At 37.9% G+C, this 27024-nt stretch overlaps 1 protein-coding gene and 1 long non-coding RNA gene across 5 annotated transcripts; both read right to left on the reverse strand.

Moving 5' to 3' along the window:
• Positions 1–1747: 1747 nt before the first annotated feature.
• Positions 1748–3730, reverse strand: LOC120439437. Of its 2 annotated transcripts, none has more exons than XR_005612638.1 (5): positions 3558–3730; positions 2840–2960; positions 2477–2512; positions 2001–2264; positions 1748–1802 (listed from the first exon to the last, which is right to left on the reverse strand). It is a non-coding gene; the product is annotated as an uncharacterized LOC120439437 (long non-coding RNA). The 2 variants fall into 2 exon arrangements; XR_005612637.1 differs by having other exon boundaries at positions 3351–3730.
• Positions 3731–5173: 1443 nt separating this feature from the next.
• On the reverse strand, positions 5174–26778 carry LOC120439405 (leukocyte immunoglobulin-like receptor subfamily B member 3A). 3 transcript variants are annotated; one of them, XM_039610347.1, is made up of 22 exons: positions 26645–26778; positions 25376–25496; positions 25013–25048; positions 24552–24815; positions 23736–24002; positions 23354–23632; positions 22121–22384; positions 21306–21575; positions 20923–21201; positions 12275–12544; positions 11892–12170; positions 10156–10425; positions 9773–10051; positions 8761–8871; positions 8598–8613; positions 8429–8502; positions 8289–8339; positions 8150–8206; positions 6841–6900; positions 6380–6445; positions 6115–6174; positions 5174–5964 (listed from the first exon to the last, which is right to left on the reverse strand). In XM_039610347.1, exons 2-22 carry the CDS (start codon positions 25410–25412, stop codon positions 5879–5881), a joined length of 3375 nt encoding a protein of 1124 aa, XP_039466281.1. In that variant the 5' UTR covers positions 25413–25496; positions 26645–26778; the 3' UTR covers positions 5174–5878. The 3 variants fall into 3 exon arrangements, with proteins under 3 accessions (XP_039466281.1, XP_039466282.1, XP_039466280.1); XM_039610348.1 differs by having other exon boundaries at positions 10156–10422; positions 23736–24005; XM_039610346.1 differs by having other exon boundaries at positions 5175–5964; positions 23736–24005.
• Between the last annotated feature and the right edge of the window lie 246 nt (positions 26779–27024).

The raw sequence follows: 27024 nt of genomic DNA on the forward strand, positions 1-27024 counted from the left end.
CTAAATTAGCGTTTTTAGCTAGCAGCTACAATAAGCATAAAGGTTACTGTACGGCTATCATTTGTTAACATGACGCTTGTTCTTATACATGTAATACATTTATTACCAACCTGAGAGTTTATCCGCTGGTCATTCGACATGACGAATGACTTCTGAAGTCTTAATTCAGCTCAAGACGCTGTAGATTCCGTCAGGAACGCTATCAGTCTGTAGTTCTATTAATCTGCGCTTGAACCGAACCGGATGTAAGTCCCAAAAACTGAATTTTGGAACTGAAATTGAATTGTAGAACTGAAACTGAATGGTGAGAAGTGAATCTGAAATTATTCGAGAGCTGAATTTTTAAAGGATAAAATGCAGTTTCAAAGCAAATGAATTCATTTTCAAACCATAAATTCAATTTCAAATTAAACTAATTCAAATTCAGTTTTCAAAAGCTTTCATTCAAGTTACAATTCAGATTCAATCCGAGTAATTCAAATTCAAATTTAACTTATTCAAATTCAGTTTCTGATGGCACAGATTTCTGCCCATACAAATCACAATAACATTTGCCTCAAGGTGCTTTATATTGTAAGGTGAAGACTCTACAATAATACAAAGAAAACAGAGAAAACGCCAACAATCATATGACCCCCTATGAGCTGCAGTAGGAAGGAAAAAAATGCAGAGATTACTGGTGTGATTTGGATCATTGTCCTTCTGCAGAACCCAAGTGTGCTCCAACTTGAGGTCATGAACGCATGGCTGAACATTCTCCTTTATGATGTTTTTATAAACAGCAGAATTCATGGCTCCATTTACCAAAGCAAGTCTTTCAGGTCCTGGGGCAGCAAAACAGAACTGGACCATCACACTAACACCACTGTAGTTTACTGTTGGTGTGATGTTCCATTTCTGAAATGCTGTGTTATTTTTAAGCCAAATGTAATAAGACACACACCTTCCAAATAGTTCAACTATTTTCTCAAAGTATTTTCCTAAAAGTCTTGGGGATCATTAAGATTTTTTTTTTTTTGCAAAACTGAGACGAGCCTTAATTTTCCTCTTGTTGTTGTTGTTGCTGTCTTAGAAATCTGCCATGTAGGCCATTTCTGACTAGTCTCTTTCTTAAGGTGGAGGCATGAACACTGATCTTAACTGAGGCAACTGAGGCCTGACAGACCGACCTTCAGCAGGTCTGGTAGTAATATCAAGGCAGTATATAAGGCCTTGATATGGGAGTGAAACTAAATTCAGCTTTGTAATAAAAAAAATGTGTTTGATCACAGTTAATAATATTATTTAACAAGGTGAGAGCAATCCCTTTTTCCAGGCCAGGTAGGTCTGGATTTTTCCCCCTTAACAATAAAACCTTTCATTTAGAATCTGTATTTTCTATTTACTTGTGTCATCTGTTTCTAATATTAAATTAAACTTGATTTATGATCTGAAACATTTAAGTGTGACAAACATACAAAAAATAGGAAATCTGGAGGGGGGCAAACACTTGTTCACACCGCTGCCCATTTCAAATAAAACTTTTCAACTCACAGGTTATCTCAATGGTGACATCATCACTTTTATCAGTGTAGTAAACTGGGTTTCCTCTTCTTCCTCTGCAGTGGTAGGTTCCTCCTTCAGATACTCTGATTACTCTGTTTTGTTGATCATCTGTTCTGATTTTAACGTCAGTGTTTTGGTCACGTCTGAACCACTCATATTTCCACCCAGCAGAGCTCCCCACAGAGCAGGTCAGTGTCACACTGCCCCCTACTGGTATATAGTTGATCCTGGAGTCAGTGTGGCCCTGGGTTTACCTGCTGTTAGGAAAAATAAAATATGTATACATATGATCTATCATTAAATAATAAGAACACAGGTCCTGGCTAAAGATTTTTTCCAAAGCTCCTTCCATGAACACATAATTAAGTGTACACTCTTTTTTATAATTTAGATGAATATTTGAATTATTATATTAAGTATATTATATTTATTGGTCATGGTCACTGAGGACTTACCCAGCACAGTTAGGGAGACAGTATTACTGTTCTTTGTATAATGTGATTTCTTCATATGACCAGAGCACTGGTATTTACCAGTATCAGAGGGAGACTTCATTTGTTTTCTGTAATTTTTGTATGTGCTGTACTGGATAAAGGCTCGACCATCCTTGTTGAGTTTGTATTCCCAGTCAGTGTGTTCTCCTTCCTTCATGTCACATTTGAAGCTAACAGTCTCTTCAATGAACAAGGTCGAGCTGGGTTTAACAGTTAGCACAGCATCTAGAATCCAACACAAACACAACATCAGTGACCTAAAACACTTTAATGTACTTTACAAATCAAAATCTGTTCTGACATGTTCATATAATGATAAATATATTAAGAAATAAAGAAAAACAGAAATGGAAAACGACTAAGATTGATGCAGTAGATTAAGATTAATCTTATCTAAATAAAGAAATGTAAAAAAAAAGTGCAAACTGTTCAGTCACCTTGAGCGTGTCCGCTGCAGAGGAGCGTACAGAGAACTGCAATAAAGGAAGAAACTTCACACATCATCAAACTGAAGACTCACTCAAACATGGCATCAATCAAACACACCTGGTGTTACCAGAGGCTGCTATGATTGGTTTAAATGATATATTTAATGTAAAATGCATCAAATTATCACTGATGAAGAAACAAACCTTTCTTAGATAAACTAAACCAGCGTCAGTGAAATCTAATCCAGTCTACAAACAACCATGTTGAGAACAAAACATGAACTGAAATCCTGCAAATGACTGAAACTCTGTCATTTTACTAAAACATGTTCATCAGTCAGCATGAATCAAAGGAAGAAGTGATGCACTCACAGAATAGGCCCAGCTCACAGAGGAAAGTGGGTCCCATCCTCACATCCAGCTGTGACACGTCTGAAAACTTCTACGACTTTGTGTGAAGAGAAAGAAGAAGAAGCACACGAGACGCCGAGAACTGTGAAGAAAACAAAGACGTTAAAACTTCTTCTTCTCTACTTCCTTCCTTTTATCACACCTTAACAAACTCTGACTGCAGCATGTTTTGACATGTGTTTACTCTCCTGCTGCTGCAGAAACAAATTAGGGAGATTTTTATGAAACTAAGCAATAATAATCAAGTTGCATCATACAGATGTGAGCTGAGTAGTGAACGAGACAAAATGAGCAGGTTACAAGTCATTTTGTTTCCTTTGTCTGCTCATCCTCTGCTTGTTGTGTTTGCTAGGAGCTTTGCCACCAATAATAGTTACTCTCACAGACGCTCCACCACAGAAATACATCATTCTGATGGGTTCAAACTGCTGCAGAAAAGTGATTAAAAGCATTAGCAAGCAAGAGAACATACCTTTAGTATTTTCCTCCTGCCATAGATATTTTAATCATCCAGTAGTTTCCTGCTGCTAATTTTCAAGGAGTCTTGAATTGCTTCTTATACACTAAAAGCTGCTGCACAAAATCATTAAATTGCTTCAAATATTAAATAAATGCATTTTCATCTAGCTTAGCCTCATAGCTTCAATTATCAGTTGACAAATAGCGGTGTCATACTCACCATAAGCAGATGTTCACATCAGTTAATCCATGCACTCTCTCACACAACAATGAAATCTGTAACTAAAAAATCGACTTTTTATCGTAATTGATAAAACTGAGCTTTACTAATGTAGATTATTCCATTAAACCCCTGTAAAATCATTTAACTTGTCTTTCCCTTGTGATGTTCTGGTTTCATCATAAATTGATTTACAGGAAACGGACAACTCAAACAGTAACAGAAGTGAGCGTGAGGTGAGAGGAAGTCGTCCTTTTTCTGAACTTGCCACTGTTGCCTTACACGTCGCTGTAAGTGGGTTTAGAGGTGTGAAACGACAGACATTTCCTGTCTCATTGCCCAAAGCAATGAGACGTAAGCAGCAGTTTGATATATATAAAAAAAATCCCCGCTCAGGCCTGTGGGTGGTCAATCCTTCAAGCTCGGGTCCTCTACCAGAGGCCTGGGAGCTTGAGGGTCCTGCACAGTATCTTAGCTGTTCCTAGGACTGCGCTCTTCTGGACAGAGATCTCCGATGTTGTTCCCGGGATCTGCTGGAGCCACTCGCCTAGCTTGGGAGTCACCGCACCTAGTGCTCCGATTACCACGGGGACCACCGTTACCTTCACCCTCCACATCCTCTCGAGCTCTTCTCTGAGCCCTTGGTATTTCTCCAGCTTCTCGTGTTCCTTCTTCCTGATATTGCTGTCATTCGGGACCGCTACATCGATCACTACAGCCGTCTTCTTCTGTTTGTCTACCACCACTATGTCCGGTTGGTTAGCCACCACCATTTTGTCCGTCTGTATCTGGAAGTCCCACAGGATCTTCGCTCGGTCATTCTCCATCACCCTTGGGGGAGTGAGTCTCCCATTTTGACCTCTGGACTTCCAGGCACTTCCAGACACAGATACTCCTGTATATTATGCCGGCCACTTGGTTATGGCGTTCCATGTACGCCTTGCCTGCTAGCATCTTACACCCTGCACCTGGGGTCTTGCCTGGTGTGATAGACCCCAGCCTCTGTGGATCTTGTGCTCAGAGCTTGTTCCTGTGCTGCCATGATTAGTCGACCGCATTGTTGAACACTCCTGATCCAGGCTCACGTCAGTACAGTGCAAAAGCCAACAAAAAAAGCTGCTGGTTACACAGCTTGACAAGGTCCTCCCACCTTTAACAGGACATGGAAACAAATGTGAATTTGAGATGCTACAGTTTCCAATGGGATCCAAGCTGAGTTAAATTAAAAGGAGAGAGATCACTTTCACTTTGGTATGTTTTCATTGACATCTGTTTTTGATTTCACTAGGCAAGTCTTAAGACTTAAGATGAAACTGCACCCATTAAGTCACAAAAAATCTGACATGAAATATTAGATTTAAAATACTAACAGAAATTTTCAACACTGTATTCTGTGTTGAAAACTGCCGCCCCTCCTCCTCTCCCTCAACAAAGTTTGTCCATTTGTGTGATATAAAGGGAATCATATATGTTCAAAGTTTTCCTGCCTCTGTACAAAGTTCCAGCAGGTCAGTGTTATATAAACACTTGACTCCTCTCAGCATTTATGTTTATGTTATTTACGCACTTTCAACAAACACAACAGACAAGACAGAAGAATATACTGTATAACATTTATATAATAAAAGTTACATTGTTTAAATGACACACAAAATGAGATAACAGAATAAAAAATTTGACGGTAGCTTATCAAATATGAAATAAACAAATATAAAATGTTATTAATGTACAAAACTATTTTTAAAAACAAGAGGAACAAAAATGCTGATTTGCAAAAAGCAAAGGAAAGATCTGTAAATATAGATGTAACAATATATGTGTGGCGGGGCGTGGTTTACGATGCCGCGCAGGTGTGATCACGCCTCGCTGGCTTAAAAGTTCAAAGTTTTGGTTAACGATGTTGTTGTGGTTGTTGTGTTGAGCTGCAGCTCTGTGTGTGTCCAGCAACCGTCAAAGTATTAATAAAAGTGATCAAAATGCCACCTGGTCTGCCGTGTGTGTTTACAATATGCAGTTCAATAAATTGTGTGAAAGTGGAAAGATCCCGATCCAAACGCCACACTATCACTTGCTGCTGCTGCCTATTTTTCAATGAAAGAAAACTTTTCATAAAAAAGTTAATTGAAATCTTTTGTTGTTCTTCTTCTTTCTTCCAGTACTGTTAAATTCAAATGAATTAAATTTTGCTTTTGCTACATTTAGTTGGTTTTGCAGACACATGATCTAGAAGAATCGATGCAGAATTATTCAGTGTTTAAAGGTGATTTGGGACTCAGTTCACTCTGAGTTAATCATTACAACAACAAATCACAGTATGTAAGCTATTTTATTTCTGTATTACTAAGAGCTGGTTTTGATTTGACTTCAGAATAAACTGCTTCATCAGCTGCTGCAGGGGCTGATTTCCCTGCAAATAAAGAGAATTTTTGATGAGATGACTGCAAGTAACATCTTAATTCAAAGGCTCTACTATTTATACGCTTTTTTTGGTGTGTATAAAAGTATAAAACGGACAGCAAAATGAAAAATTTGCAAATTTTTAGATTGCTTTACTTACCTTTATGTATCTTGACTTTACCTCTGTTGTGGGAGACCTCTGCATACAACAGGCTGTAATCTAAAAGAGGACAGACGATGATCAGAAAGGGTTGACTGTCTTTAATTTCCTTTATATTTATATAATTCTGTCATTCTACACCTAAACTACATGAAATGATTGAAGGATGTTCTCTACACTGACTAACATTTCTCAACATTAGATATTATCTTGTTTGAGTTCATCATTATAGCAACAAATGAGTCTGTTATTTCTGTGCAATTACCAAGAGCTGGTTGTGACTTGACTTCAGAATAAGTGACTTCTTCAGCTGCTGCAGAGGCTGATTTTTCTGCAAATAAAGACATTATTAGTCAAAGATGATTGTCAGTAACATCTTAATTCTAAGTCCACACAGCCAGCAGGATGACAATACCTCAAATCAGCCTTTTAGACTGAGGGGTAAAAAGTGTAAAACAGACAGCAAAAACAAATGTGTACCTTACTACTTTGACCTCACAGCCCATTGTTCCTTCAGTGGGCTGGTTTCAGTCATTATGCAAATGTACTGTTTATAAGATTTGGGGAAACCTGCAGTCAGCTGAGACTGAAGAAGTCACTTGGATGAGTGACGAAACGTTTCTCCCACAAAACACTACGTCCAGATGAACAGAATCAACTTTTGGAGATTTACTTTCCTGGATAATTGAGAATGCATCAAGACGTGTACTTTACTACTTTACTCACCCTTGTTTCTCTTGGCTTTAGCTCTCTTGTGGGAGACCTCTGCATACAACAGGCTGTCATCTAAAGGAGGACAGACAGACGATAAAGATAAGAAGGGTGGAGTAACTTTGATTTTCTTTATACTTAAATCGTAATGTCAGTGAAAACTCATCACATGAACTGACTGAGGGAGGTTCACATCTACTGAAAATGAATTTTTTTTACAGCCTGTTGTTGTCATTATTAAAAATCTGCTTCTTTCACATTGTGCCTACATCAGAAGCAGCCAGTGAGGATTCAGACGGGTCTCCTCAGTAATAGATGACCCCTGATATTAGAATCACATGAAACACGAGAAGAATGATGCTGGCTAATCTCATTTAAAATACAGATCTTTGACATAATTGGACTAAACTGAACATATTGTCTCTGTTGAGAACAGGATTAAAATGAATCATGTGATAATAGGTTAAGGTTTATAACCTCCAGCACCTATAAGAACATAAAAACCTTTATGGAAAAAAAGTAATTACATTAAGAAAATGGAAGCTCTGAAAAGAAAAAACATTTCAGCAAAGGTTTTAAATACTGAAGGAATTGGACTGATTATTAATTGTTCTTTGGTTTATTGTTAAAAAGATTCATTGTTCAAATTAAATTAAGGGAACATTCAACTATCACAGTATGAAATATTTTCATTCAAACTTCAGGGATATCTGACTCCATTTCACCTGTTTTGGTGCAACTCAGAATGACAAGAGGGGCACTGAAGAGGAAACAACAACAAAAACCCCAAAAAGAGAATATTTTCGAGGTGGTGCTCTCTCTCATTGCTCTCTCTTTATCCCCCTGACTGACTTTGCTTGTTGCTGTTGTTTAGTCGAGCTGCACATTGCTGTGCTGTGACTACATCCTAGTAAAGGACATGAGGCCTCGTGCTGTGTTCTCAGAGTCTATTTCTAACAGTTTGATCAAAGAGAATGGGCCATCCTGGTCGACCTGTGCAGCCTGATGGTGACGTCTCACAATACCAGCAGTTTGCACCAAAGCAGCTGAAATGGAGTCACAATGTTTTATGCTTCCTAACTACACTGAATGATGTCCCTGAAGTTTAACCTTTTAAATGTGTTCCACTTTTTTCCGCTTTCTTCTCTATTTATTTGTTTGTTTGTTGAACAGAGCACATTACAGTGATCAGCTGGTTTCTTGCTCATTCTTCTTAGAGCAATAACATGAATGAAAATCTACTTTTTCCTTCATTTGGATACTACTGTCCAATAAAAGCATTTAAACTAGTGTATTTTGTATTGGTAGCAGATTAAATACTCACCTTTTTGAGTGATGTTTTTAAACTCAATCAAAGAATATGTGACATCCCCAGATTCAACTAAAATAGAGTTCAAACATTTACACATAAATGAGAATAATCAAAGAGTTTGCATACTTATAAACTGCTGTTTATACTTTACCATTATCTGTGTCATCATGGTCTTTGACTGATTCATAGAGACAAGCATCACCTACGAAACAATTAAAACTCATATACATGGATCTGATCATCTTACAACCAGAAATGTCTAAAGCAGAACTTGTCAGGGTTAAGGCTGACCTTGGTGAGGAGAAGCATGTTGGCTGTCTCGAGCGTCATCCTGGTTAATTGTTTGGTTTATGGTTTGATTTGTGCTGGAACATAAAATGTAGTAAAACAGTGGATTTAATAAGAAACACAGGATGAAATTCTGGTTTGATAAAAAATGAGAGAGAAGATTTAAACAAACCTGGCAAAACATGAATCTGAAAAACAAAACAGAAAAACACAATCAGATGTTTTTATTGCAAACTGTTCTGGTGCTGTAACGTTACATGCAGCATTCAGGGTACATCTGTAGTTCTGAACAATTAGATTATGCTCAGTGTAATATCAGAGAGAAATGGTTTCACCCTTTGACTGTATGAAGCGACACAACAGCAGAAGAAGAATCAGTAAAAGTCCACAGATGAGTCCAACGATCAACAGAGCAGGAAATGAAGAGTTTCCAGTCCTGGGCACTGCTGTATAAATAAGAGGATTTAATTACATGTATGTAAACAGATTTAAATGTACAACAGGCTTCACATGAAGCACTATTTACAATACCAGAACTCCTGATCACATCTGCTCCACTCATGTTATTTTACATGATTTGGTAATATGTACAAAAAAGCACAAACGAAAGAAAATTTTCTCTGTGTAACTTGGAACCAACAGGATCTCCAGGACAGATGTCAGCTGGTGCAGTGTAATATACAATTACTTCGACTATATAGAGGCAAATCGAGGCAGTGCTGAAAGCTAATGGGGGTCCACCCAGTACCAGCAAGGTGTACCTAATAAAATGTCTAGTAGCCTTCTTAATCTCTGAGGTGTGTCCCATTGTCACAGATGTATAAAATCAAGCACGTAGCCTTTACAAACATTTGTGGAAAAATGGGTCAAAAAGAGCGAGCTTCCTCTTTACAGAGCTTCTCTAAACTAAAACAGCGTTTTGTCTCACTTGTGTTCATGATTACGATAACAGAACTCATCATCTACTAATAATCTCAGATAAATTAAAATCTCAGTGACCTCGAGGTCAAAGTTAGAGGTCTGTGTATGTGTGTGTTTTATTTATGTTATCAGCTGGAAGAAAATTTCCATGAGACTTTTAAAGAAGGAAAATGTAGTTTTGTCATTATTTGTTTCGTACATTTAAAAGTTTACAAAGTGTTTTTAATAGACACACGTATATGATGCTTGTTTATTTCATCATTTTACTGGGGTGATGCTAATAAAGCTCAACATTAGCTTAATACCAGCTAAATATTCATTTCACAAAGTGTCGGACAAACTACGAGGCTACTATCAGGTTGATGTCATCCTGTTCTGATCATTGTTATGTTTGTAAAATGAAGCTCAACAACAAACATGACTTACTTGATGCTGACAAGTTGAAGGCTTCACTCCACTCTGTTGAAGAATATGAGTCATCTCTGCGTCGACTCTTACACATGTAGTCTCCACTGCTGGACTCAGAAACATTGAATATCCAGTAATTATTGTGAGTCCACTGTGTGGTTTGGTTGGGTCCTCTCCATCTATACTCCCACTCAGTGGTTTCACCTCCTTCCTGCACCTCACATGTCAGACTGATCGTCTCACCGCTGAATATCTGAGGCCAGCTGGGTCGTCCTTTTACAACAACCTTATTGGAAACTGTTTATTAACAGTTAAGATACAAACAGAAACATCAGCTCAGCAGAGAAAACTTAACACTGTGTGTCTGAATGTGAATTTCAAACTAAAATAACTGAACTCACAGGTTTTCTCAATGGTGACATCATTGCTTTTATCAGTGTAGTAATCTGGGTTTCCTCTTCTTCCTCTGCAGCTGTAGATTCCTCCTTCAGATACTCTGATTACTCTGTTTTGTTGATCATCTGTTCTGATTTGAACGTCAGTGTTTGGGTCACGTCTGAACCACTCATATTTCCAGCCAGCAGAGCTCCCCACAGAGCAGGTCAGTGTCACACTGCCCCCTACTGGTATGATTGTTGATCCTGGAGTCAGAGTGGCTCTGGGTTTACCTGCTGTTAGGGATAAATGGATAAAAGATTGTTTCATTTTTGTGCAGTCTGTGAATAAAGTAAAAATAATTGTAAAATGGTACATTTTGAATAAGAACATTATTAAAAATGTACTCTCTATTTCATTAATTGGATGAGTTTGAACAGGCATCACAAATTAATAGTAAAAGCATCCCAGCAGTGTTTATACTGGTGTCATCTACTTTCTCCTCTCACACAGGTCTGTAATGCATTTCCATTTATAAACTAGTCCTTTCCCTTTCTGCATAAAGCCTTCCTGCTCCCAACAAAACCAGATTCATCAGAAGATTCTCGCTAAGGTAAGACTCAGATGTCAGACCACACAGGACCAGATCATCATAGCTGCACAGACAAATCTCTAATAGCACCACTTTAATTATGAGAGTTCTAACTCTTCATTTCTGGCCTTCGTTAGATATTATCATGTAACTACATGATTTATTAACTGCAGCAGTTTGCTTTGATTTGGCATCAGTCAATCTTCTTTCCACACCATCACTAGAAATCAGCATCCCTCCCTCCCTTAGAAAAACGTATCTTCATAACTTACACACTAATATCAACATTTCACACATCACTGCATTAATAAAACAAACTCATCCATTATTGCTGAGATAAAATGTATAAAAACATGTAATCCATGAAGAAAACCCTTCAAACAGTTCGGCCCCCTGTGGAGGAAAAAATGTCTGTCGCAGTCATAAAATGTTGTTTTCACATTAGAGATGTGTTCACATTCACAGCACACAGCAGAAACTATGTTCACATCACTGGGCTCTCTCCACCATTTCAGCTGCACAGACATCACAGAGTCACCATCTCTGTTTCTAGGCTGCCACAATAAACCAGCTGAACAATGAAAACATTAGATTTCTGCTTGTAGCTCCATCGGTCACCATGACAACATCTCCATCTGAAATATTACAACAAACCTTTTCTCCACCTGCTCATCTCTGTTTAACTTCCTACAAGCCTCACTGCTCTTTCTATGGCTGAGTAACAAAATCTACACCAGACAGAAAGAAAGACCCAAAGCACCCGGTGACCCCAGGTTACATCACTGATGATGCGTCCAATCACATTCAAAGATGTATCTTTCACATTAATGTCCCTCCATTGATTCTCCTCCATCTGCTCCGTTGTTCTGATGTGTGTTTGAGGTGAAGCTGATGGGTTTTCAGTCCTAAATATTTCACCACAGCTCTGAAACGTGTTGTTCATCATTGGCTTTTATGCTAAACGCAATCATGGTGAATGACACAGAGTAGTTTAAACATTATAGCAGATAACAGACAAGGATAACTTTTATCACTGTTTAATATAAACTGTAGTTTTCTTGTTATTCACTTTGTTTACTTTAAAGTGGTCAAAAACAGTTTTCAGCAACATTTTAGCCTCACTGATAAACTATATCTGAGTTTACTACTTACTATGGAGCTGATACGTACTTGATACTGACAAGTTGAAGGCTTCACTCCACTCTGTTGAAGAATATGAGTCATCTCTGCGTCGACTCTTACACATGTAGTCTCCACTGCTGGACTCAGAAACATTGAATATCCAGTAATTATTGTGAGTCCACTGTGTGGTTTGGTTGGGTCCTCTCCATCTATACTCCCACTCAGTGGTTTCACCTCCTTCCTGCACCTCACATGTCAGACTGATGGTCTCACCGCTGAATATCTGAGACCAGCTGGGTCGTCCTTTTACAACAACCTTATTGGAAACTGTTTATTAACAGTTAAGTTACAAACAGAAACATCAGCTCAGCAGAGAAAACTTAACACTGTGTGTCTGAATGTGAATTTCAAACTAAAATGATTGAACTCACAGGTTTTCTCAATGGTGACATCATTGCTTTTATCAGTGTAGTAATCTGGGTTTCCTCTTCTTCCTCTGCAGTGGTAGATTCCTCGTTGAGATACTCTGATTACTCTGTTTTGTTGATCATCTGTTCTGATTTGAACGTCAGTGTTTTGGTCACGTCTGAACCACTCATATTTCCAGCCAGCAGAGCTCCCCACAGAGCAGGTCAGTGTCACACTGCCCCCTACTGGTATGATTGTTGATCCTGGAGTCAGTGTGGCCCTGGGTTTACCTGCTGTTAGGAAGAAAGGAAAAATGCATTATTCATTATGAACTCATAAAAATATAGAAAAGGGAAAATTTCAAGAATTGGTTTAATGTGGTGAAACTTTCCACCCACATTACTCTTTATCATATTTTTCTATTTATTTTCTCTCTGTGTTCTTTGATTTTCTTCTCGTGTCTTTCTCAACATGTGGATATTGTTTCTGTAACTCTGGTTTAAATCTCCAAATAATAACAGAATAAATGTTTGTCTGACCTGAAAAAGTCACACTAATGTAAACTATCACAGGTCACTGCTGAAGGACACACAATGATGGTTTCACAGCTCTGTGTGGTTTTTGGTTTAAATAACACAAACATCAGTCACCTTAAACTTTTCATGTTTCTTCTTTTTCTTTGTTTTAAAGTTTAGAGTCTGTGAGTATTTTATCACTGTGTGTACTGTGAGTGATGTAACAGGTAAAATCAGTTTCCTGGTTTAAGTTCAAGCTTCACAGCAACAGAAACAAGTTTCCATGACAACATTATTTAGTGTACATGTCACTGACCACTTACCCTTCACAGTTACAGAGACAGTGTTACTGTTCTTTGTATTCTGTGAGCTCTTCCTGTGAGCAGAGCAGCTGTATTTACCACTCTGAACTGTAGATGCAACTTTTAATCTGAGACCTTTGTTTGTGTTGGAGTTTAAAAGTTCTCGACCGTCCATGATAATTTTGTATTCCCAGTCAGTGTGTTCTCCTTCCTTCATGTCACATTTGAAGCTAACAGTCTCTCCGATAAAAATGGTCGAGCTGGGTTCAACAGTTAGCACAGCATCTAGAATCCAACACAAACACAACATCATTGACCTAAAACACTTTTATGTACTTTACAAATCAAAATATGTGGTGATATGTTCATAAACTTGTAAATATATTGAGAAATAAAGAAAAACAGAAATGGAAAGTGTTTAAGATTGATGCATTAAGATTAATATTTACTAAATAAATGAAAAGTGCAAACTGTTCAGTCACCTTGAGTGTGTCCACTGCAGAGGAGCGTACAGAGAACTGCAATAAAGGAAGAAACTTCACACATCATCAAACTGAAGACTCACTCAAGCATGGCATCAGTCAAACACATGTGGTGTTACCAGTGGCTGCTATGATTGGTTTAAATGATATATTTAATGTAAAATGCATCAAATTATCACTGATGAAGAAACAAACCTTTCTTAGACAAACTAAACCAGCGTCAGTGAAATCTAATCCAGTCTACAAACAACCATGTTGAGAACAAAACATGAACTGAAATGCTGCAAATGACTGAAACTCTGTCATTTTACTAAAACATGTTCATCAGTCAGCATGAATCAAAGGAAGAAGTGATGCACTCACAGAATAGGCCCAGCTCACAGAGGAAAGTGGGTCCCATCCTCACATCCAGCTGTGACACGTCTGAAAACTTCTACGACTTTGTGTGAAGAGAAAGAAGAAGAAGCACACGAGACGCCGAGAACTGTGAAGAAAACAAAGACTTTAAAACTTCTTCTCTCTCTGCCTCCTTCCTTTTACTCAGAACTATCACAGCTTAACAAACTCTGACTACAGGATGATTTGACATGTTTGGTGCTGCAGAAACAAATTACTGAGATTTTTATGAAACTAAGTAATAATTTACTTAGTTGTAGTTGTATCATACACATGTGAGCTGAATAATGAATAGACAAAATGAACAGATTACAAGTCCAAGAGAAGCTTTAAATGTGAAGTACTTTTGTTTTGCATCCAGAAACACAACAAGAACACAGCTCTGTCTGCACCTTCAGGTCTCATACACACACTGATCACATATATGCACGTGTTAAACAGTCTTTGTCATAAATCACATTCAGACAGTATAAATCTAATTGTCAAAACTGTTCCACTCCTGAAACTAATAAAATGTGTTTGTGTTCATTCATTTGAAACCTCACATGGAGAACAGGCAGAGGTAAGTTTGTGGACACTTTTTATTTTTTAATTTTAGTTTAGTTTCTTTTTACTCTTTAAATCAATAAACAAATATTGAGCTAAAATTCAGTCATAAAGTTATAAGTAAGTAAGTTTACCCTGGATGGTGAAAGTGGCCTCTATCGACTGTTTTTCTTTGTTAGGTATAATTAAGAGTTTTGATGTATTAAACATCAAGACCATCAAAACATTTGAAATCTTGCAAACATTTCAAATCCTGGAATAACTGCATTGGAAGCCTTGACATTAAAGTCTTGGAGCTCGACTGACTTCTTACAGAAACAGCGATGGACATTTTGTTTCCTTTGTCTGCTCCTCGTCTGCTTGTTGTGTTTGCTGGGAGCTTTGCCACCAATAATAGTCACTCTCACAGATGCTGCACCACACAAACACATCATTCTGATGGGTTCAAACTGCTGTAGAAAAGTGATTAAAACCATTAGCAAGCACAAGAAGAGACATTTAGTATTTTCCTCCTGCCATAGAAATATTAATCAGCTGCTGATAATTTTCAAGGAGCCACGAATCACTGATTATATTCTAAAGGCTGCTGCACAAAGTCATTACATTGCTTCAAAATACAACAAACACGTTTCCTGACTTTATAAACAGTTAAAAAAAGGTTATATCAGCCCAGAGACAAATACTTACTCAGAGCAAATGGTCACAGCAGGCAAAAGCACTTTTTCCCATAACAGTGAAATCTTTAAATAAAAATACTTTATTTATCATTTTAACTGACAAACTTCATTAATGTAAAGTCATCACTGCAGTCTTTGAACATGAAGTTCAGTTCTGGTCAAATGTTCACTCAAATTCAGGAAGTGAGATGAAGTCCCCTCCCTCCCTTCTCTTGTCTCTGTTTCCTTAAAAGTAGCTGTAACTGTTGTATTCAAAGAGGTGAAAGCTGTTAACTTTGTCACTCAGTAACCACACAGTGAGCTACTTCCTGAGGCTCATGGGAAATGTTTTTGAGATCGAACAAACTTTGACTGACTTTAAAATGGCAGGTCGTTCAATCTGCAGCAGATAATCGTTCAGTTACAAGCACAGACTGAAACTCACTGAGATGAAACTGAAGAAACACTTTAACTCAAATCCAAAATCCATTTCCTGAAAATACTGTAGGAGTTTTCCATAAACTGTTTGAGAATTAGTAATCAGAGTAAATCCAGATATTACAATTCTTTAGGCTGACTACAGACAAACACTGTCAGTCTCTGACTGTTGGACAACAGAGCACAGCTGGAAACACAGATGTTGTATGAATGCTCTAAATACATTTGTGTTTCTTGTTAGGTTTCCTGGTGAGCTTTAGTGTGCTATGCTGGACTTCAACGTTAGTCCCAACATCAATGTGCAATCGTTCAAACCACTGTACAGCACACTTCATGGGCCTGATAGAAGAAGAGGAAGAAGAATGCAGTTATGTTGCTTGGCCTCCACTTACACCTGTTAACTTAGCAGATTTAAAGAAAAATATCATTAAATCAGTGACTGTTTGGTTAAGCTGCAATGCGATAATTGTAAATGAAGCTTATGTGTAAGTTGAGTTGTCTATGTGTAAGGAAGATCTGTAATCAGTCATCTGCTTTCCTGGCTGTTAGTCTGCTTTTCTGTTCTCTGCATCACTATCACTGTCAGTCTCTATACTTACATCATTACTCAAGTCCAATCATCTTCTTGCCCTCCTTCTTTGGGCCAATCAGCCTCCACTCTGTATGGTTTAAATCTGTGCTGTGTCAGGAGGGGTGCTGAGCTTTAAGCAGAAACCGTGGTGGAGACTGCTGAAAATCCAGACAGTCTGGTCTGTGTAAAGTGCGTAAACCCAGTTTGCATAGTGACAGAACTGCAACCGAACCAGCCAGTGGAGATGCTAGCTCAGATAATGGTGGAGCTTGCAATGATGCACTGGGAGAAGGTGGTGGACACTCAGAAGCAGCTGGAGGTTTTGCACAACAAGTCAGAGTGTCAGACAAAAGTGCTGGGCAGCTGGGTAGCTCGGGCTGGTTCCTTGCCACCTAGGCTGCTCCCCCTAGCCCTGGCAGTCGCACTTTATGTGGACGCTGATGATCTCAAAGCTTTCCTGGAGGTCTTTGAGGTAACACTGGATGCGTGACGGTGGCCGGCAGAGGACTGGGCGCTGTTGCTGTTGCCTCTGCTTTCAGGGAAGGGTCAGGTGACAAGCAGCTGCTTCAACGATGTCTGCCATGTTATTTTGGACCAACTGGGGCTCACATTTGTAAGTTCCATCATCACAATTTCCACCGCACACATTTAGTCTTTCTCTCTCTGCTTTTTCTCCATATGTACCACAGTTATGGACACTACACCCTATTCATCAGGAGCCACATATGTTATCATTGATGGAGGTCCCTTTCGAGCATCCAGCTATTTCACCAGAGTGCACGTGAATATTAACATATTCATAACCAAGAAGTTCTGTTAGAATAAAGAAATAATCAACCAAAGACAAATATTTGTACTTAATTTGCTAATTTTATATAAAAGCTGAAAGACAGCACTGTAACTGATGTAGATGATGCCCAGTAATGTCTAATGACAGATGCATTTACTGAGCTATGGATGAAGATTGTGGCCAAACTCAAGTTAGCCACTCGACCAATGTCCCATCAGAGGAGATGCTTGCAGATGTGAGCACTGTCTTACGCACCATCCTCACACTGAGTTCATATAAATCTCTGCCACAATAATCCTGCGAGCTGTTATGTTTTCTTTTGTCTTTTGCTGTACTTTTCTTGTTAAAAGAACACACCTGGTGCCCTGGCAGTAAGTTGTATAACCATCTTATTCTTTTCCCCCTGTTGATACAGTTTTATTGAGGCTTTTAAGAAATAACCAGTTATATCTGATTTGATCTGACTGACTGTGACCTTTTAGTTGAAAACCCTGAATCAGTTTACCCGTGTCACACTCTGTTACGAGATCAGAAAGAAATAAACATAAATGATGTCCATATTTATTAGCATCAACACAAAGAAGTGGATACATATTTATATTACTTGCAAGAATTTGAACATAATTTTATTGAAGTTCGACAACAAAACAGATTCTGACAGGTACGTGCAGGAAACCACACATGTAGATTTAACAAACTGTACTTCCTGGTAATGGATGTTGTATTGTTGTAATTAATTATTTATGATGGGTTATTATTCATCTTAACATACACTACTGGTCAAAAGTTTTACAACACCCCAATTTTTCCAGTTATTTAATGCAATGAAATGGTACAAAGGTAAGTGGTGAACTGCCAGAGGTTAAAAAAGGGTAAGTGTAACACACAAGGACCCACACCAGAGTCAGATTGTGCTTTTTCATTTACTGAAGTGTACACACTGCTTTCGGTTCAGCACCCACGTCACTCAGCTCTCCAGCTGACTGCACTGCTCTTTACGCGTCTTGGCATCACTAAAAGATTCTCATTAGAGGAACTATCTCCACCCTCTCCATCAGTGTCCCTGGCACTGCCCCCTGCTGCACCACCCCTCCCCTGCTGCGGAGGCAAAGACCACACCCCTGCCACAGGAAGGTTACCCGAAACTGCAAAATAATGTACATTTCAGGATAATACCAAAAGGCCTTTTTCAGAACACACTGGAACACATTGTGGTGCCATACCCTCGTGATGGTGAGCTGCTCTTTATGGACCTGAAACAGAATCATAACAAACAGCAGTGAAACAGACTGATGCACATGTATGTAAATTATATACGCTGCCCTCTGACATGAGCTACATTATGTGTGCAGTTTCATTATTCTACAGAAACCAATAAAATAATCAATAAAAGTTTGATTAAAGGAATTTATAAAAACAGGTTTTAGTCCACACAGGTTTAAAAAACACCCCAAAGTTTTTACTATTTCACACTCAGTTTTTACATTTCTTTCATTTTCTGCTTTAGCAAATCTTTCTGTATATCCTCGTCCTATCAGTCTCCTCCACCCAGGCGTAATTTTTAAAAGGGGTTTGTATTCATTCAATAACATGTTTTTCTTAATCAGACAAGTTCTGCATAGACAGGAAGGAAACATGGAGGCAGAACATGACAAAGATAAGATCTGATGGCTGAGAACCAAAGTGGCTCTTCAGTCACGAGGAGAGGCTCCACCTACTGTTGCGTCTCATAGCTCACATAATTCAAACAGAAAGAATCACTTTCCACAGGAAGAACCTGGACCATCACACAGGTCACCCAGCTTCCTAAAGAGGAAGGCTGGGGCAGTATTTATGAGTCACAGTCAGTTATATTCAGAGCACATTAAATGAACGCTCTCTTTCTGTGCATCCATGCTCGACAGCATAAAACTGTAAAATGTCCTCTCAGCCTGAAACAGATCTACAGGACATTAAAATGATCGTCTAATATAACTGAAACAAGTGAAACACACTGAGTGAGAAGATAAAACAGTTAAAGAGCTCCTGTAAAGATTTCATACCTGGGGTTGAATTTGGATTGACATTATAATAGTCAGAGCTCTCCTCTGGGTCACCACGGGGCTCTGCTGAGGTGATGGAATGAAAGCATTTAAAAAACAAACAGTTTTGCAAATTTAATATCTTTTATGTTGGATACTCACGTGTCTTGTTAATCACTTTGAGCTGAATCACAGATAAATCACCTTCTATTTGACCTGAAATAATAACATTATGATTTATTTTAATAATAATCACAGTTATTTGATAACAGCCTCCATGAGCTGTGAATGAATTAAAGTTCATACTGTACCAGTCTCAGTGCTTTTAGAGCCTCTGATTGTCTCATAGACACAACGATCACCTGCAGGTCAAAGAAAATTATTCTACTTATCATTATTAATATTATTAAGTATTCTCACCAGTAACATTTATATTAAATGTTGTTATTGTCATAACTTTGTTTAATTCACCAGTGTTAAAACTGCAGCACAGTCTTGTTGCAAAGAGCATCAGAATCTTTTAAACTACATGAAAAGCTAACCATGAAGAAGAGAGGAGTACACCTGCTGCTGATCTTCATCCTGACTCACCCTCTGGTCATCAGCTGAACCTTTATTACAAACTTCAAAGAAGACATTTGCTTTTACATGGTTATGTTTTATACATTTTATACAACAGTTTCAGCTTCAGGCCTGCATGCTGTGTCTGTGCACATAAATATTTAAAGAGTAAAATCTCTGAGATCAGAGGAACAAAAACTCTCACCTTTGAACTTCATGCAGCAACACAGCAAGAGCAGGAGGAAAATAAATGTGATTCCAGAAATTAGTCCAGCGATCATTAGAAATGAAGAGCTCTCAGAACTGAGCACAGCTGTTGTAAATAAGAAACACTCAGTGTTGAATTCAATAATTCAGAAGCTGCTTTAAAGACAATAAATATGTTCAAGGTCTTTGGATTTTTTATTTCTTAAGGATGTGACTTTCAGTCACCTGCTGTAGTTTTTTAGGCCTCCCAGCTCTTCATTTTTTTTCTGTCCCTTGTCCAGTGTTCTCAGATTTTCTAAGGACAGCCTGGACACCATGCTGAGATATGCCAAGTGTTCAGCTAAATAAAAACTCTATTGAAATCATTTTGCTGGTACTGTTGTAAAGGCTCACCTTTCAGCACATTCACTTCACCAGATGCACTTTGTTTCTTTTCCTCACCTTTGATTGGGTGTGGTGCTTGCTCTTAATTGCACTCACCTGTCACTCGTTATATAAGGACTGCACTCACCTACCCCTCACTCTTTCTTCACTCCCACATGGGGCGGCAACTGAGGTTAGTTTCTGTTTGAGTCTCCTGAGTTCAAGTATTATTTTGAGTTACTTAAATCATACTATGTCCTTTTTAGAGAGAGCAGTCCATGTGTGTCTTTCTTACCCGTTATCCAATAAAAGGACAAAACCTGCAAATGACTGATGACTGCTTAATCTCATTCTAATCGGATGAGCCCATGATGATGACTACTTAAACCCTGAGCCTTCCTTCCTCCAAAACAGGTACAAAAATAATATTGTATCAAACTGTTATCTTCAGCATTTTTCATAGATTTAACAAAGAAAGGGAATAAATTATTTGTTTATGTGATAAGCTGCAAGTAACACAACATCTAAAGATGCAATTTAAAATTGTCTGTAAAACAGTGTCTGCAAAGTGTTATATCACAAAAAGATTCAAACAAAGAGCAAAGATCGTTGCTTTGTTGTTATTGTTATCACAGTTATCACTGTCCTCTTTATTCCAGCTAAATAATCATTACACAAAGTGTCTGACAAACTATAAGTCTACTATCAGGTGCAGCTCTGTGTCTCACAAAAAAATATGATTTGCTTTCTGGACCATTTACTTCGTCCTGTTCTGACCATTGTTATGTTTGTAAAATGAAGCTCAACAACAAACATGACTTACTTGATACTGACAAGTTGAAGGCTTCACTCCACTCTGTTGAAGAATATGAGTCATCTCTGCGTCGACTCTTACACATGTAGTCTCCACTGCTGGACTCAGAAACATTGAATGTCCAGTAATTATTGTGAGTCCACTGTGTGGTTTGGTTGGGTCCTCTCCATCTATACTCCCACTCAGTGGTTTCACCTCCTTCCTGCACCTCACATGTCAGACTGATGGTCTCACCGCTGAATATCTGAGGCCAGCTGGGTCGTCCTTTTACAACAACCTTATTGGAAACTGTTTATTAACAGTTAAGATACAAACAGAAACATCAGCTCAGCAGAGAAAACTTAACACTGTGTGTCTGAATGTGAATTTCAAACTAAAATGATTGAACTCACAGGTTATCTCAATGGTGACATCATCACTTTTATCAGTGTAGTAATCTGGGTTTCCTCTTCTTCCTCTGCAGTGGTAGATTCCTCCTTCAGATACTCTGATTACTCTGTTTTGTTGATTATCGGTTCTGATTTGAACTTCAGTGTTTGGGTCACGTCTGAACCACTCATATTTCCAGCCAGCAGAGCTCCCCACAGAGCAGGTCAGTGTCACACTGCCCCCTACTGGTATGATAGTTGATCCTGGAGTCAGTGTGGCCCTGGGTTTACCTGCTGTTAGGGAAAAAGGAAAAATGCATTATTCATTATGAACTCATAAAAATATAGAAAATGGAAAATTTCAAAAATTGGTTTAATGTGGTGAAACTTTCCACCCACATTACTCTTTATCATATTTTTCTATTTATTTTCTCTCTGTGTTCTTTGATTTTCTTCTCGTGTTTTTCTCAACATGTTGATATTGTTTCTTTAACTCTGGTTTAAATCTCTAAATAATAACAGAATAAATGTTTGTCTGACCTGAAAAAGTCACACTAATGTAAACTATCACAGGTCACTGCTGAAGGACACACAATGATGGTTTCACAGCTCTGTGTGGTTTTTGGTTTAAATAACAGAAACATCAGTCACCTTAAACTTTTCATGTTTCTTCTTTTACTTTGTTTTAAAGTTTAGAGTCTGTGAGTATTTTATCACTGTGTGTACTGTGAGTGATGTAACAGGTAAAATCAGTGTCCTGGTTTAAGTTCAAGCTTCACAGCAACAGAAACAAGTTTCCATGACAACATTATTTAGTGTACATGTCACTGACCACTTACCCTTCACAGTTACAGAGACAGTGTTACTGTTCTTTGTATTCTGTGAGCTCTTCATGTGAGCAGAGCAGCTGTATTTACCACTCTGAGCTGTAGATGCAACTTTTAATCTGAGACCTTTGTTTGTGTTGGAGTTTAAAATTTCTCGACCGTCCATGATAATTTTGTATTCCCAGTCAGTGTGTTCTCCTTCCTTCATGTCACATTTGAAGCTAACAGTCTCTCCGATGAAAATGGTCGAGCTGGGTTCAACAGTTAGCACAGCATCTAGAATCCAACACAAACACAACATCATTGACCTAAAACACTTTTATGTACTTTACAAATCCAAATCTGTTCTGATATGTTAATAAAATGATAAATATATCGAGAAATAAAAACAGTAATGGAAAGTGTTTAAGATTGATGCATTAAGATTAATATTTACTAAATAAATGAAAAGTGAAAACTGTTCAGTCACCATGACAACATCTCCATCTGAAATATTACAACAAACCTTTTCTCCACCTGCTCATCTCTGTTTAACTTCCTACAAGCCTCACTGCTCTTTCTTACACACACAAACTTTACAATGAAATGACCTCAGTCTCTGTTTACAATCAGGTATCAGACCAAAAGTCTGCTTGTCCATAATAAACTGAGTCTCCCTCAGGACCTATTAGTGCTCGAAAAGGATCAGTCTGAGTATGATGACTGGGGTTGGTGAGGATGGTAGTGATAGAATAGAACAGAATTTTTTTTAGAATAGAATTCAACTTTATTGTCATGTCACAGGTACAGGGCAACGAAATGCAGTTTGCATCCATCCAGAAGTGCTTTAGCCATGATATAGATATATTACAATATATATTAGCAATAATATATATAAGTATATTACAGAAATGGGTCTATTATGGTATGTTATAATGTACACGGTATGAAGTATGTTATGAATATTCTATAACTATAAGTATGTACAGGCTGTAGTGAGTACAAGCTATGTACAGGATATTAATATGAAATAAAAAAACTATACAGAAATATGAACTATGAAAGTTATAAACAGTTGTAGGATTAAAAATTATTGTATGTACAGAATGATGACACGGTAATAACAATATTTGGATGTTTTTCTTTAGTCCCAGACGTCCTATGAATTTAAAACGGTCTATAATGAAGCTACTATCAGGTTGATGTCATCCTGTTCTGATCATTGTTACGTTTGTAAAATGAAGCTCAACAACAAACATGACTTACTTGATGCTGACAAGTTGAAGGCTTCACTCCACTCTGTTGAAGAATATGAGTCATCTCTGCGTCGACTCTTACACATGTAGTCTCCACTGCTGGACTCAGAAACATTGAATATCCAGTAATTATTGTGAGTCCACTGTGTGGTTTGGTGGGGTCCTCTCCATCTATACTCCCACTCAGTGGTTTCACCTCCTTCCTGCACCTCACATGTCAGACTGATCGTCTCACCGCTGAATATCTGAGGCCAGCTGGGTCGTCCTTTTACAACAACCTTATTGGAAACTGTTTATTAACAGTTAAGATACAAACAGAAACATCAGCTCAGCAGAGAAAACTTAACACTGTGTGTCTGAATGTGAATTTCAAACTAAATGACTGAACTCACGGGTTATCTCAATGGTGACATCATCACTTTTATCAGTGTAGTAATCTGGGTTTCCTCTTCTTCCTCTGCAGCGGTAGATTTCTCCTTGAGATACTCTGATTACTCTGTTTTGTTGATCATCTGTTCTGATTTGAACTTCAGTGTTTGGGTCACGTCTGAACCACTCATATTTCCAGCCAGCAGAGCTCCCCACAGAGCAGGTCAGTGTCACACTGCCCCCTACTGGTATGATAGTTGATCCTGGAGTCAGTGTGGCCCTGGGTTTATCTGCTGTTAGGAAAAAAGGAAAAATGCATTATTCATTATGAACTCATAAAAATACAGAAAATGGAAAATTTCAAAAATTTGGTTTAATGTGGTGAAACTTTCCACCCACATTACTCTTTATCATATTTTTCTATTTATTTTCTCTCTGTGTTCTTTGATTTTCTTCTCGTGTCTTTCTCAACATGTTGATATTGTTTCTGTAACTCTGGTTTAAATCTCTAAATAATTACAGTATAAATGTTTGTCTGACCTGAAAAAGTCAGATTAATGTAAACTATCACAGGTCACTGCTGAAGGACACACAATGATGGTTTCACAGCTCTGTGTGGTTTTTGGTTTAAATAACAGAAACATCAGTCACCTTAAACTTTTCATGTTTCTTCTTTTTCTTTGTTTTAAAGTTTAGAGTTTGTGAGTATTTTATCACTGTGTGTACTGTGAGTGATGTAACAGGTAAAATCAGTGTCCTGGTTTAAGTTCAAGCTTCACAGCAACAGAAACAAGTTTCCATGACAACATTATTTAGTGTACATGTCACTGACCACTTACCCTTCACAGTTACAGAGACAGTGTTACTGTTCTTTGTATTCTGTGAGCTCTTCCTGTGAGCAGAGCAGCTGTATTTACCACTCTGAGCTGTAGATGCAACTTTTAATCTGAGGCCTTTGTTTGTGTTGGAGTTGAAAATTTCTCGACCGTCCATGATAATTTTGTATTCCCAGTCAGTGTGTTTTCCTTCCTTCATGTCACATTTGAAGCTAACAGTCTCTCCAATGAAAATGGTCGAGCTGGGTTCAACAGTTAGCACAGCATCTAGAATCCAACACAAACACAACATCATTGACCTGAAACACTTTTATGTACTTTACAAATCAAAATCTGTTCTGATATGTTAATAAAATGATAAATATATTAAGAAATAAAGAAAAACAGAAATGGAAAGTGTTTAATATTGATGCATGAAGATTAATATTTACTAAATAAATGAAAAGTGCAAACTGTTCAGTCACCTTGAGCGTGTCCGCTGCAGAGGAGCGTACAGAGAACTGCAATAAAGGAAGAAACTTCACACATCATCAAACTGAAGACTCACTCAAACATGGCATCAATCAAACACACCTGGTGTTACCAGTGGCTGCTATGGTTGGTTTAAATGATATATTTAATGTAAAATGCATCAAATTATCACTGATGAAGAAACAAACCTTTCTTAGACAAACTAAACCAGCGTCAGTGAAATCTAATCCAGTCTACAAACAACCATGTTGAGAACAAAACATGAACTGAAATGCTGCAAATGACTGAAACTCTGTCATTTTACTAAAACATGTTCATCAGTCAGCATGAATCAAAGGAAGAAGTGATGCACTCACAGAATAGGCCCAGCTCACAGAGGAAAGTGGGTCCCATCCTCACATCCAGCTGTGACACGTCTGAAAACTTCTACGACTTTGTGTGAAGAGAAAGAAGAAGAAGCACACAAGACGCTGAGAACTGTGAAGAAAACAAAGACGTTAAAACTTCTTCTTCTCTACTTCCTTCTTTTACACAGAACTATCACAGCTTAACAAACTCTGACTACAGCATGATTTGACATGTTTGGTGCTACAGAAACAAATTACTGAGATTTTTATGAAACTAAGTAATAATTTACTTAGTTGTAGTTGTATTATACACATGTGAGCTGAATAATGAATAGACAACATGAACAGATTACAAGTCCAAGAGAAGCTTTAAATGTGAAGTACTTTTGTTTTACATCCAGAAACACAACAATAACACAGCTCTGTCTGCACCTTCACCTTCAGGTCTCATACACACACTGATCACATATATGCACGTGTTAAACAGTCTTTGTCATAAATCACATTCAGTGACAGTATAAATCTAATTGTCAAAACTGTTCCACTCCTGAAACTAATAAAAGGTGTTTGTGTTCATTTATTTGAACCCTGACATGGAGAACAGGCAGAGGTAAGTTTGTGGACACTTTTTATTTTTTAATTTTAGTTTAGTTTCTTTTTACTCTTTAAATTACTAAATTACTAAAATTCAGTCATAAAGTTATAAGTAAGTAAGTTTACCCTGGATGGTGAAAGTGGCCTCTATTGACTATTTTTCCTTTTTAGGTGTAGTTAAGAGTTTTGATGTATTAAACATCAAGGCCATCAAAACATTTGAAGGCTTGGAAACATTTCAAATCCTGGAAGAACTGCATTGGAAGTTTTAAAATTAAAGTCTTGGAGCTCGACTGACTTCTTACAGAAACAACGATGGACATTTGTTTCCTTTGTCTGCTCCTCGTCTGCTTGTTGTGTTTGCTGGGAGCTTTGACACCAATAATAGTCACTCTCACAGATGCTCCACCACACAAACACATCATTCTGATGGGTTCAAACTGCTGTAGAAAAGTGATTAAAACTGTTAGCACAAGAAGAGACATTTAGTATTTTCCTCCTGCCATAGAAATATTAATCAGCTGCTGATAATTTTCAAGGAGCCACGAATCACTGATTATATTCTAAAGGCTGCTGCACAAAGTCACTAAATTACTTCAAAATACAACAAACACGTTTCCATGAAGCTTTATAAACAGTTAAAAACAGATTGATAGATGATCAGCCCAGAGACAAAATACTTACTCAGAGCAAATAGTCACAGCAGGCAAAAGCACTTTTTCCCACAACAGTGAAATCTTTCTTTTTTAACTGACAAACTTCACTAATATAAAGTCATCACTGCAGTCTTTGAACATGAAGTTCAGTTCTGGTCAAATGTTCACTCACATTCAGGAAGTGAGATGAAGTCCCCTCCCTCCCTTCTCTTGTCTCTGTTTCCTTAAAAGTAGCTGTAACTGTTGCATTCAAAGAGGTGAAAGCTGTTAACTTTGTCACTCAGTAACCACACAGTGAGCTACTTCCTGAGGCTCAAGGGAAATGTTTTTGAGATCGAACAAAGTTTGACTGACTTTAAAATGGCAGGTCGTTCAGTCTGCAGCAGATAATCGTTTAGTTACAAGCAC

The sequence above is a fragment of the Oreochromis aureus genome, linkage group 3 (genome assembly GCF_013358895.1).
Source record: "Oreochromis aureus strain Israel breed Guangdong linkage group 3, ZZ_aureus, whole genome shotgun sequence".
NCBI classification, from domain to species: Eukaryota; Metazoa; Chordata; class Actinopteri; order Cichliformes; family Cichlidae; genus Oreochromis; species Oreochromis aureus.

Coding starts and splice junctions, on each gene's coding strand:
- LOC120439405 (XM_039610346.1), bottom strand. CDS start 25,412: ATGGGACCCACTTTCCTCTGTGAGCTGGGCCTATTCT. Junction 8,340..8,428: donor ACATGCTTCTCCTCACCAAG/GTCAGCCTTAAC, acceptor ATTGTTTCGTAG/GTGATGCTTGTCTCTATGAA. Junction 6,901..8,149: donor TAAAAACATCACTCAAAAAG/GTGAGTATTTAA, acceptor GTCCTCCTTTAG/ATGACAGCCTGTTGTATGCA.